We start from the raw sequence: 13,149 nt of genomic DNA on the forward strand, positions 1-13,149 counted from the left end.
CATTCCTTGACTTCCCTCTATCGTTGTAGTTTTAGAATTCCTCTCGAAGTTCCTGCCCCAAGTATCGACATTTAGGGCATAATTAGATGTCGACGATTCTCCTTAGTCCTTTTTGTGAACTTCCTCCACGAGAATGGTATCCTGAACATCATTAAAGATATACATCCCATTGCCTAAAGATTTTCTGACCGTAGCCCTCATATTTTCTCAACAATTAAGTAGAGTTGTCTAAAGAATTAAAGCACGAATCTCATCATCAAATTTAATTTGAACAGCGGTCAATTGATTGACAATCATGTTAAACTCATTCAAATGAGTTGCCACCGATGTATTTTCTATCATCTTTAAATTGAAGAGCTTTTTCATGAGATGTACCTTATTATTTATGGAAGGCTTCTCATACATGTCGGACAAAATCGTCATCATTCCCATTATGGTCATCTCCAATGCCACATTGTGAGCAATGTTTTTCGACAGTGTTAACCGGACTACTCCCTAGACCTGTCTATTGACGAGATTTCACTCATCATCTTTCATACCTCTGGTTTCATATCCAGAAGTAGTGTGTGTAGCATTTTACTGTACAGATAATCTTCGATCTACATCCTCCATAACACAAAATCCATACCATCGAACTTGTTGATTCTAAGTGTCGATCCTTCTCCTCCAGCCATTCCTCTCAATCACGAACCAAAGCTTTGATACTACTTGTTAGGAATTAGTCGCCCTAATTCCAAACTAGCGTGATCAATAATAATAATCATGGAAGAAGAAAAAATAAACAACGAAAAATAAAAAGATTTATATAGGTTCACCTCAAGGTGAGACTACGTTGTCTTTCGCCGTTGCAGAAATCCACTATAAAGATAAAATAGTTTACAAGAAAAATTGTTTTTCTAACCTCTTCAACCATAATAGATGATGCTGCTCTGATGATAATACTCCATGTTGGAAGATAGGCCTGATCCCACATGACCAAGGAAGGCCCACATATACAAGTGTATTGGAAGATGGGCCCAAGCCCTAAGACCAAGGAAGGCCCACACATCCAAGAGATGTGGAAGATGGGCTCAAGGCCCATAGACCAAGAAGAAGCCCCAGGCCCATACAATTATGGCATGATGAGTTATTACACGATAAGAAGTCTTACATAGCTAATATTATTATGGAAGCAGGTCTCACAGAAGAGTTTTAGATTAAAGGTGTTTTAATCATGTTAGTCTTCTATTTATATTGGGTTATTTAATTATGCTAAGACTTATCTTTAAGTGTTAGAGTTTGAGTGTAATTGGGATAAAGGTATTTTAATTGTAATTCGACTCTACTACCTTCATGTATTATAAATAGAGGTTCATGTACTCTGATTACACTAAGTCAATGAAGTATTTCTCTTTTCCATAAATTCAACATGGTATCAGAGCAGGTTATGTGAGTTGACTTGTTCAACCCACAGAGGTAATTTTTTCTGATTTATTATCTCTAGCAGTTTAGGTTCGTATTTATCTTTTTTTTCAGTCCCTATACCCGTTATTTACTTTACGTTTTCACCTCTATACTGAACTTTTCATATTGAAAATGATATATTGACGGAAAGATATTTGAGTCTAATTTCCTAAAAAAAGTTATTTTTCCAATCAGTGTTATCTACAATGAGAAATCGATATTTGAAGTTGTAAAGGTCAGATTACAAAAGAGGTTCGAACACTAGCAGAAAGCTTCACCTTCTGAGCGATGTTATGCTATCAAGAACGAGACTTTATTTGGAGAATTACATATCACAAGAAAGATATGTAAGTATATTCTCTTACCTATACAACCAATTATTGATATGAGTTTTTTAAATGGATATATTGATCTTGGAAAATTCAATGGTCATGTTGGCAAAAGGAGAATGAGTACTTAGTTTAGCCAGATTACAAAGACCAAAATCTATCAGATTATATATATCAATAGAACTATATTTTATAAAGATAACTTATACATGGATGAAAGGTATTTGAGTCTATTTTCAGAAGGAGAAAGTTTCATATCAATCTGATATATATTTAAGGATATATTTGGATTGGAAGAATCAAAGGTCATGTTGGTATCCTATTGCATGGAAAAATCCGAATTTAAGCCAAATTATTTCATGTGTCCTTATTACTCTTAAAGGCTTTCATTATTTACCATTTATCTACTACTATACTACTGCAACTTTGGTACTTGTTATTTGGCATTGGTCCATTTCTGCTGCTGCTATTGTGTCTCTTTGATTGAGATATTATTATGAAAGAAGGTATCTTTTGTTGCTATCTATTGTCAGCATTGGTTATCCTGATGAAAATTTGAATAAATAATATTGTGGCCCCATCATCTTATCTTCCTTTAATTCTCATTATCATGTTATTTTTATTGTCATCTATGTTATTTGGTTCAAGCTGGGATCACTACTATTACCTCCTAGCTTGATTGGGAGAAGTAGAAGAAGTAAAAAGAAAGAAGTATTTTATATATTGTGGTATGACAAAAATATTCAAGAAAAGGGGGACCACAAAGATAAAGTTTTTTCATCTAAGAAGAAATTTTATCAGGAAAGAAAATTGAAGACCAAGAATCCTGACTCGTAATAATAATTGTGGTAATTATTGGTGATACCTGGCTCAGCTCAACTCGATTCTATTTCTCAGGTCGGATTATTATTTTGAGGTATTCGCAATAGATTCCTTGGTCAACATATTATTTTGTGCAGATACTCGCATCGAATTATTTTATGGGTCCTTTTACAAGGATTTTTATTATTTTGGTTGTTATATGGGCCCATGCCATTTCAACTGTTGGAAGATAAACTCAAGCCCACAAGACCAAGGAAGGTCCACATATCTAAGATTATTATAAGATGGGCCACACGACCAAGGAAGGCCCATAAGAAATAGGATCCACAATGATTACCATGAGCTGACATCCTTATCACATCAATTGGAAGATCAAGAAGGACTCGCAAAAGTATCTTATCTTATGGTCACGTCAAAGAAGAGTTTTAGTTTGAGTTATGTTTGGCTTTTATCTATATTGAGTTATTTAATTATGTTAGGACTTATCTTTAAGTGTTAGAGTTTGGGTGTAATTGGGACAAGGGTAGTTTTATTGTAATTGGACTCTACTATCTTCCTCTATTATAAAGAGAGGTTCATGTACTCTGATTACAACAAGTTATTGATGCCAATGAAGTATTTCACTTTTCCATAACAACAACATGATATCAGAGCAGGTTGTGTGAGTTGACTTGGTCAACTCACGGAGGTTATGCGATCCTTTTCTCTAAACCCTAAACCCTAAGTCTAGGTTTGTAGTTGTTTTTTTCTGTCCCTTTACCCGTAGTTTTCTTTGCGTTTTTTACCTCTATACGGAGTTTTTCATATTTTAAATTATATGTTCACAGAAAGATATTTGAGTCTACTTTCAAAATAAAAACTATTTTTTTTCCAATCGGAGTTGTCTACAGAGATATATCGATATTTGAATGAGCAAAGGTCATATTTCAAAAAGGTTTGAGCAGCAACAGAAATCTTCAGATTCTGAGGTATTTTTTGCTATCAAGAACTAGACTTTACGTGGAGAAATATATATCAAAAGAAATATTTGTAAGTCTATTCTTTTACCTATTCAACCAATATTTTTATCTGAGTTATCTACAAAGAGAAATCGATATTTGAAACAACAAAGGTGAGATTGAAAAAAAAGGTTCAAGGGGCAACTTCCAAGGTATTTTATGCTATCAAGAAAGAGACTTTATATGGAGAATTATATATCAAAAGAAATATACGTAAGTCTATTTTCTTACCTATTCAACAAATTATCGGTATGATTTTTTTATGAAGAGGTATTGTTCTTGGCAGAGTCGATGGTGATTCTGGAAAAAAAGTGAAACAGTACTTAGTTCTGCCAGATGATAGAGACCGAAATCTTTCAAATTATTTATCTTCGAATAATTATATTTAATGAAGAGAAGTTATACTTGGCTGAAATTTATTTAAGTCTACTTTAATAATGAGAAAATTTCATGCTAATCTGATCTATATTTAAAGAAATATTCTCATTGGAAGAATCAAAGGTCATGCTGGTATTCTGTTACATTGAAAATTCGAATTTAAGCCGATTGTTTGTGTCACTTTTTGAGTTCATATATCAAGAAAATATCTCACTTATTCCTAGTTTGAGGGCTTATTTATACATCTCTGTTATTTTGGCCTATTGCTACATCTACGATATTTGGTTCAAGCTGGGATCACTGCCATTACCTCCCAACTTGAGAGGGAGAAGTAGAAGAAGTACAAGAAAGAGGTATTTTATTTCATATGTTGTGAATAAGTTTATGTGATCAAATATTCAAGAAAGGGGGAGCACAAAAGATGAAGCTTGTGCATCTAAGAAAAAAATTTTATATCGGATTATTTCATGGGTTCTTTTACAAAGTTTATTATTTGGTTCGTGTTATGTGTCTTGGAAGATGGTCGTGTTATATACAACTGCTGCTATTATGTCTCTTTGGGGACATTATTATTGAAGAAGAGGTGGCCTCATATCATCATTTATTTTACCCAATAAAAAAATATCACAATTGGGAAACCATGATGAGCCCTGTCAAAAAAAAAAATCACGGTTGGGAAACCATGACGGAGGATACCCTGTCAAAAAATATCACGGTTGGGAAACCATGATAGGCCCTGTAGAGGAACTTATTATTACATCTATGTTATTCCTCACAACCCCCCCCCCCCCCCCCCCCCAGCCCCCCCCCCCTCACCCTGTAATGGCTTTTATGATTCCTAGCACTTATGAGTCGTTGTCCTGTGGAGGGACATGGTGGTGGATACTTCAGTGCAATGCTGATAGACACACTACCAATAGAAGACTGAGTGTGCCCTACATCCAGCATTTGGAATGGAGTATGAAGCAATGGCTTACTGGCTAGGAGTGATTTTTACTCTCACTTATATTATGCCAGTAGAGCCTCATGGAAGGACGCAACAGCGTGAGGGGGCATGTTGGAAGATGAAGGCATATTGGAAGATGTGTCATTTTATACAAAATTGTTCTATACATCATTTGCAGCAAGCTGGGAGTTCATGTTGTTCTCTCACCCCCAGTTTGAGGGGGAGTGTTGGAAGATAAGCTCAAGCCCACATGACCAAGGAAGACCCACATATATAAAATTATTATAAGATGGGCCACATGACCAAGGAAGGCCCACAAGATGGGCCCAAGCCCATAAGAAGTAGGACCCACAATGATTACCATGAGCTGGCATCCTTATCACATCAGTTGGAAGATCAAGAAGTACTCACAAAAGCATCTTATCTTATGGTCACGTCAAAGAAGAGTTTTAGTTTGAATTATGTTTGTCTTTTATCTATATTGAGTTATTTAATTATGTTAGGACTTATCTTTAAGTGTTAGAGTTTGGGTGTAATTGGGACAAGGGTAGTTTTATTATAATTGGACTCTACTACCTTCCTCTATTATGAATAGAGGTTCATGTACTCTGATTACAACAAGTTATTGATGTCAAAGAAGTATTTCACTTTTCCATAAATTCAACATCAACTGTAGCTATTGTGTCTCTTTGGATGAGACATTATTATTGAAGAAGTGGTGGCCTCAGCATCCTATCTTCCTGTTTGCCCATTACCTATTGGTTATTTGACAACCTTGCTCCTACCATCCTTTATTTGACTCTCACATACATCTTTGGGCCAACCTTTTGAGTGTTTCTTCGGTTGGGAGTTTAAGTCCATCATGTATATGGGTGTTTAAGTCCATTGAGACTTTTTTAATGTACACGTGGGTCTTTTATAGCCATCTTGTGAATGACAGACATTACTCACTTATCACATCTTTTATCTTTGTCTTGTGAATGACAAGCATTTATCACATATCATGTCGTTGTCTTGTGAATGAAAGACATTTATCACCCATTTCTACCTTTGAGAGTCGGTGCCTGGGTTGGGACACTGTGATGGAGAAGCTTATTACTACATACAAGTTACCCCCCCCCCCCCCCCCCCCCCCCTTAATTGGCATCTACCACTTGAGACTCGTTGTCCTATGGAGGGACACGGTGATGGAGGAGTTGTACTATACTTCTGAGCACTGCGTATAGACCCACTACCTGCGAATGATAGGAGTGCCACTACTTTAGAATGATAGGAGTGTGCCCTACATCCAGCATGCATTATGATTGGAGTATGGAGCAATGTTATATGGTTTGGAGTGATTTTACTCTCACTTATCTTATACCAGTTGGGCCTCATGGAAGAGAGAACCGGAGTGAGGGGGGGTGTTGGAAGATATGGAGGACTGCCATTTTATACGAGAATATCATATACATATTTTGTAGCAAGTTGGGAGTTCATGGTGTTCTCTCACCCCCAGCTTGAGAGGGAGTGTTGAAAGATAGGCCCAAGCCCACATGACCAAGGAAGGCCCATATGTCCAAGTGTGTTGGAAGATGGGCCCAAACCCATAAGACCAAGGAAGGTCCACACATCTATGAGATGTGGAAGATGGGCTCAAGTCCCATAGACCAAGGAGAAGCCCCAAACCCATACAATTATGGCACAATGAGTTCTTACACAATAAGAAGTCTTACAAAGCTAAAATTATTATGGAAGCAAGTCTCACATAAGAGTTTCAATTTGAAGGTGTTTTAGTCATGTAGTCTTCTATTTATATTGGGTTATTTAATTATGTTATGACTTATCTTTAAGTGTTAGAGTGGGTGTAATTGGGACAAAGGTAGTTCAATTGTAATTGGACTCTACCACCTTCCTCTATTATAAATAGAGGTTCATGTACTTTGATTATAATAATTCAATGACGTATTTCTCTTTTCCACAAATTCAATACTCCAAGTGATACAACTCTAACAACGACAACCCCAAATATAAAGAGAAAATTAGGGCAACCAGATTACAAGTGTGAAATTCCCAAACTACCCTTAATGAAATAGTAGTCAATTGGGCTTCTGATCAAACCCGCATACCAACTCAGCGTAAGGTGTTAATTAGGCTCCACTACTTAACATACTCAACCAGGTCCATACTCATTCATTTGAGATGCACTCATAAATAGGTCCATGCTCCTCACTAACTAGCTAAGGCCCATATTCCCACCTGTAGTTGGGGCACTCATTTTCTTGTAAGCATATGCATAACCACATATCCAAATCTTATGTTTTTTTAAAGTATTCCACGGATCCACACACTTATAACTAAGGTCAATTATGACAATTCACTCAAGTATATTATAAGACTCTTAGTCCAAGTCCCGAATGCTTTATTCACTATTATTGCAAACATTAAAAGAGTTATGTATCTAAAGAAAGTTTTCAATATTGCATATACCAATTACATGAGACATATATCCTGAGACATAAAATTTACTACTAATCCATAAGTCTAAATTCTTGTTATAAAACATTAGTTAAAGGCCTCATCAAACACAAGAATGACAACCTAGTCATTCCACATTTCCAATTTCCTTTATACACTATCATTAACTCTTATGGGTATGCTTGCATATTCTCATAACATGGAGATTATAAACCTATAGAACCAAGGTGAAATAATCTTTCTGGATAAAATTATAATATACAAAGAAACTCATAACTGCAATAGATAATAACTAATTCAACAACAACCAATTGGAAGGGTATCACCATTGGGCTGATTACTCATTCACATCCTAATTAAAAATTCAATTATTCTTAACCAAATCTACTAAAGAAGGAACTCACAATAGTAATTATAACACATGCAAATGACCTCAATGATAGCAACTCATCAATTTGGCCATGTAATTGAACATACATTTAACATTGACAACACCAACTCGTTTATCTGTCTATGATCAATACATGACTCTCACAGTAAGAAGTTGTTATGGTCCCGGATCTGACACAAGGATTCATGGCTACGGTTCTTGTTCGGCCATGGGGAATTGTAGAAAGACATGGTAGAATTGTAGAGAGACATGGAGAGGAAGATGAAAATCAAATCAAAGGGAAGCTTGAAAACCCTAGAGCTCGTTAAGGAGAACTCTAAGCCCATTTAACCTAAAATTAACCTAAAATCAATGCTTGTTTTTCTCATTACTCTTACCCCTTAAATAGGGTTCACCCTGTTAGGGTTTAAGATAAAATATTACAAAAATACCCCTATAAATAAAATATTCCAAAAATACCTCTGTGGCCTAAAACTGAAATAAAATAAAGTAAATTAGGGGGAAAAATAAAATAATAATGTTATTGTGTTCATAACATTACACCCCCTGGAAGAACGAGTTTGTCCTCAAGCTCGAAGGTAGGTATCCTTGCCCGTGTCGATAGCTCATCGTGTTCTATCGGTTCATCCTCCTTGTCTTCTTCGTTGTCATCATCTTCATTGTCATTCTCGTCTTCCTTCTCATCAGCAGAGTCAACATCCTTATTCTTCATCCATGTGTCCTCTGCACCCTTCTTCGCATACCCGGGGTTAGCACATACTAGAATGATGTCAAACAAAGTACCTAATTTCACCTGGCACAACTTAACTGCAACATATTTCAAGTTGGGGAAGACATACAAATAGGGATCGTCCTTAAAATCAGGGTTATCAATCATAGGTGCTTTCCATTTGCCCTTGTAGTTCAGGTTCTTTATTTTCTTTTGCTTCCACGTTTCCATATACTCAGGATTTGGAATAGTAGGTGAATTCCATTCACCATCTTTCTCATCATCCCAGTCGTTAGGCTTTTGTGCAACAGGATCAGTTATTTCTTTTGGGATGTCATCGTACCCCTCAGGCTTCGTATCTTCTGGGTCTGGAATATATTCATTATCATCCTAATCCTCCGGCTTCTTAGCAGCAGGATCCTTCATTTGTTTTGGAGGGAGTAAGTCCCGATCGGTATACAGGCTTCCAGTCTGTTTCTCATTGTTATCGATCAGTATATTGTATGTACCATCTGGATGGATGATGAAAGTGTAAACATGTGTTAGCTGGTCTGTTTCACAAGGAATGTCCTTCTTTATCAAGTGGTTCTTCCCATCACGGGTCAAGATCGCATGAACCTTCTTAGTGCTATAGCCACATAAGTCAGGTCCAAACATAATGTTGTATGGTGTCTCTCCACCAAAGTTCTTTAGATCCACATCACAGTTGAGCAACTTCATGTACCCACACCACAATCAAGCTTCTGCTCATGCTTAACAGAAAATTGAAAGACCAAGGTCTTGTCTTTGTTAGAGAGCTCAAGAAACTGTGAAGAGAGAGCAAAAAATCTATAGTCTGGAGAAGTTTGGATGCGTTTATCATTGGGATCACCACTCCATTTACCAGAAGGGTGCTCCCAATCACCTACCATGCCTTCATTTTTTTTTCAATCTGATTTCACCCAGTAGATTTGTTGGGCCTGCTCTCCTACAATTAATTCCATTGATCTGGGGTAGTGACCAAATTTGTTTGGTTCCAGAAACCAGCCGCGATGAATATCTCTTGCCCGTTGAGCTGCTACCATATCTTCGATTCTCTCACTAGAAGGTTCATACCACAAGAAATCTAACATGATTCCAATGCTGATTGGAATAGCAGGAGACCCAGCAGTAGTTACAACACTAATAGTAGAACCAGACAACATGAATGCATCCTTATCATTAGATACAGGTTCCCTTTGCTCAGCCGATGATATTTTCTCCACCAATGTGCCACCTGGAGCCCGCATAGTATCTCATGAAGTAATGATAACCAACTCAGAAAACACTTCAATCAGCTTCTCATCAGCTATAGCCTCTGTGACCAAATCCAGAAAACTCAACAGAATGTCTATTAACACACACCCTCTGTGATAATTAAGCCCTTTATCAAAAGAAAAGGAACAACTTCGTTGATCCCATTATCAATGGCATTCAGCTCCCTCCAACTCACTCCAGAAATTCCAACAGAATTTCCAGCAGGCAACTGAGTCATGGACAACAATGGAAAATGAGAGGTAAAAGAGGATTCCAATTTCTGTGTTCTCACTTGCAATGCATAATGACAACCTTTTGTACAAACAAAACTAATAGCATAATTAGACAACCAACCAAGCATCTTCACTACACCCAAAAAATTTGTATCTCCATTTCGAACCATGATGGCTCCCTTCCCATATGTTGCACTCCCATTGAAATGAAACTTATCCACTAATAGTGCCCGAGCAGCAAATAAAGTTGAAATGCCTCTTCCAAGTGCAAATTGAACTTGAGCTTCATGTTCATCCTTGGGAGCAAAGGACAAAGTAATAACATCTCTGTCAAAGAGTTAACCTCCAAAACTGGCAGCCCCACAGCCAATGTCCAATACAACACAACTTCGTTTCCCCCAAGCAATGTCAAGAAATGTCTCTTGAACGAAATCAAGATAATGCAGAGCACCATGCTTAAACTGTGTTCCACCACCAGGGAATGTAAGGTACTTGCCAGTAACTTTCACCCAATTCAGGTGTCCTTTTACCACTACAAGCTTGGTGTGCGGAACATTGTGGTACCAAATCTTGATCTTGTTGTCAGGCCAAGAGATGGCCCACTTGTATCCTTCATGAAGAGTGACGAGACAAGTAGGTCCTTCCTCAGGGCAGTGTCTCTCCCTGTGCTCATAATGCTTGGTACTCTGAAGCTTAAGGATGGCTTCCTCACTGTCCAAACAGGTACTGTGCTCATCAACAGAAAAACAAAGTCTCCCCAAAAAAAATTTCGGAGACACGCTGACATTCACGACAACAAAAAAATAAAACAACCTCCATTCAATTTTTATTTTCCTTCCCAGAATCCCCAAAAAAAAATTCTCTTGCATTGCTGAGACTTCATCACACAACTGCACGAATTTGTTCATCTTACTGTAAAATTGAATGCAAAAATGAGGTTGTCAAAACTTACCCTGCCCAATTTGGAAATTGGGTTCCCTCTATTCTGTCGAGAGCTAGAGTGAGGGTGAGAGGGAACGTGAGAGGTGTTGGCCGGAAGTCACATCCCACCAGACTTGTTTCCAACGGCGTTGACGGAGCCTCCTCCATGTCAGGTGGCAAAGGGCAGCCCTTTGGGGCTTTGCCGCTTGGGGATTTTCCTAAACAGAGGGCTTGCGGAAACACCTCCTTGTCGGATGAATCGCCAGAAATATTACCTTCTCCTGTGCTAGAAGACATTCTGCTGACCTTGAGGAGGGGTTTGTTGAGGTCAAACCCATGTCCACCCTTACCGACGGGGTTTTGGTAGCATACCCCTCCGATTTCCCCAAATCTTGAATTTGTCTGAAGCATGGTCCAAATCTTCATTGCCGCGGTTTGGCCTTGTATTTCCTTGATAGGAAATCTTGGATTTTTCTGAAGTATGACCTCTCTGCCCGTCCGGCTTTGAGGTTTCCCCCAAATCTTTTGTAGGGCCTTCGGTTGGTAAACAGGACGAAATTGTTGATTTTTTTGGCCCGTGGCCTGTTGCCCCGTCCGAGATAGCTTCTGCTGCTTTTCCTGCGCGTACGTCTTGCTCAAAAATTTCATATCGTATGACCTTTTTTACGAAAGCCAGTTGCTTCCTTGCAAGAAAAGTTTTCACGTAGGCTGCACGCCATTCCCGTATTTTTTCCTCTTCAATGCCAATCCACCGCATTTCTCTGATTTCTCTGTGCATCGCCATCCATTCTTCTAGGGATATTTCTCTGTGCAGCACCGTCCATTCTTCTGGGGATATAGAATGGCTCATTGTGTTCCCGCTCTGATACCAATTGTTATGGTCCCAGATCTAACACAAGGATTCGTGGCTATGGTTCCTATTCGGCCATGGGGAATTGTAGAAAGACATGGTAGAATTGTTGGGAGACATGGAGAGGAAGATGAAAATCAAATTAAAGGGAAGCTTGAAAACCCTAGAGCTTGTTGAGGAGAACTCTAAGCCTATTTAACCTAAAATCAATGCTTTTTTTCTCATTACTCTTAACCCTTAAATAGGGTTCACCCTGTTAGGGTTTAAGATAAAATATTACAAAAATACCCCTATAAATAAAATATTCAAAAAATACCCTTATAAATAAAATATTCCAAAAATACATTTGTAGCCTAAAACTGAAATAAAATAAAGTAAATTATGGAAAAACAATAAAATAATAATGTTATTGTGTTCATAAAAAAAGTCTCACAGATCCTGAATTAATATGGTGGAGTCTTACAGAAGTCTCATAGGAGGAGGTCTCACAAAAGAATCTCAGTTAATGTTAGTCTTTATATTTATGTTCAATTATTCAATTATTCTAGGACCTATTTTTTAGTTTTTAACTTTGGGTATAACTAGGATAAGTGCAGTATACTTATAAATGGATTCTACTTGTTTCCTCTATTATAAATAGAGGCTCATTGTACTCAAATTACATCAAGTCAATGAAGTTTTTCACTTTTCCAAAAATTCAAAATGGTATAAGAGTAGGTTCTATAAGTTGATAGTCAACCCACGGAGATAATGTGATCTTTTTCTGATCTATAGCCTCAAGTAGTTTAAGTTCATGTTCCATCTTTTTTCCTTCTTTCTGGTCCTAGTACCATATGTTTACTTGTCATTTTCACCTCTATACTAACCTTTTCATATTAAAAATTAACTTCTGATGGAAATATCTTCGAGTCTACTTTTAAACTCAAAAAGTATTTTGACAATAAGAGTTTTCCACAAAGAGAAATCAATATTTGAAGTAGCAAAGATAAGACAACAAGAGAGGTTTGAGCAACAGCATAAAACTTCAAGTTTTGAGGCATTTTATACCATCAAGAATAAAAATTTATATGAAAAATTATATTTAAAAAGATATATCTGTAAGTCTATTTTTTTACCTATTAAATCAATTCTCAATCCTAATTTTTTAAAGGGAGATATCAATAACGGAAGAGTCAATGGTCACATAGGCCAAAGAAGAACGAATACTTAGTTCAGCCAGATTACAATGTCCAAAACTATCAGATTCTTTCTCTAAAATTAAGTATATTTGATGAAGAAATATTATACTTGAATCTAAGGTATTGTAGTCTAGTTTCATAAGGACAAAATTTCATGTCAATCTAATCTATATGTAAGGAGATATTTGCATTGGAGTTAGCAACTATCAAGCTACAAAA

The 13,149-nt window shown here is 37.1% G+C and overlaps 1 protein-coding gene and 1 pseudogene across 1 annotated transcript; both read right to left on the reverse strand.

The window, feature by feature from the left end:
- Positions 1–8,136: 8,136 nt before the first annotated feature.
- LOC137959484 (calreticulin-like) lies at positions 8,137–10,033 on the reverse strand (annotated as a pseudogene).
- A 137-nt stretch (positions 10,034–10,170) lies between these two features.
- On the reverse strand, positions 10,171–11,336 carry LOC137947620 (probable methyltransferase PMT27). The gene is made up of 2 exons (XM_068793436.1): positions 10,934–11,336; positions 10,171–10,692 (listed from the first exon to the last, which is right to left on the reverse strand). Exons 1-2 carry the CDS (start codon positions 11,326–11,328, stop codon positions 10,320–10,322), a joined length of 768 nt encoding a protein of 255 aa, XP_068649537.1. The 5' UTR covers positions 11,329–11,336; the 3' UTR covers positions 10,171–10,319.
- Between the last annotated feature and the right edge of the window lie 1,813 nt (positions 11,337–13,149).

The sequence above is a fragment of the Aristolochia californica genome, unplaced genomic scaffold (genome assembly GCF_029961685.1).
Source record: "Aristolochia californica isolate CCGP_79_NKW_82.1479 unplaced genomic scaffold, dmAriCali1.0.hap1 SCAF_1, whole genome shotgun sequence".
In the NCBI taxonomy this organism is placed as follows: domain Eukaryota; kingdom Viridiplantae; phylum Streptophyta; class Magnoliopsida; order Piperales; family Aristolochiaceae; genus Aristolochia; species Aristolochia californica.

Bases quoted from the DNA above. Each gene is read 5' to 3' on its own strand.
- LOC137947620 (XM_068793436.1), bottom strand. From the start codon at position 11,328: ATGAAGATTTGGACCATGCTTCAGACAAATTCAAGATTTGGGGAAATC. The intron at 10,693-10,933 runs GTAAGTTTTGAC...CTGTTTGGACAG, and splicing joins CAATTTCCAAATTGGGCAGG to TGAGGAAGCCATCCTTAAGC.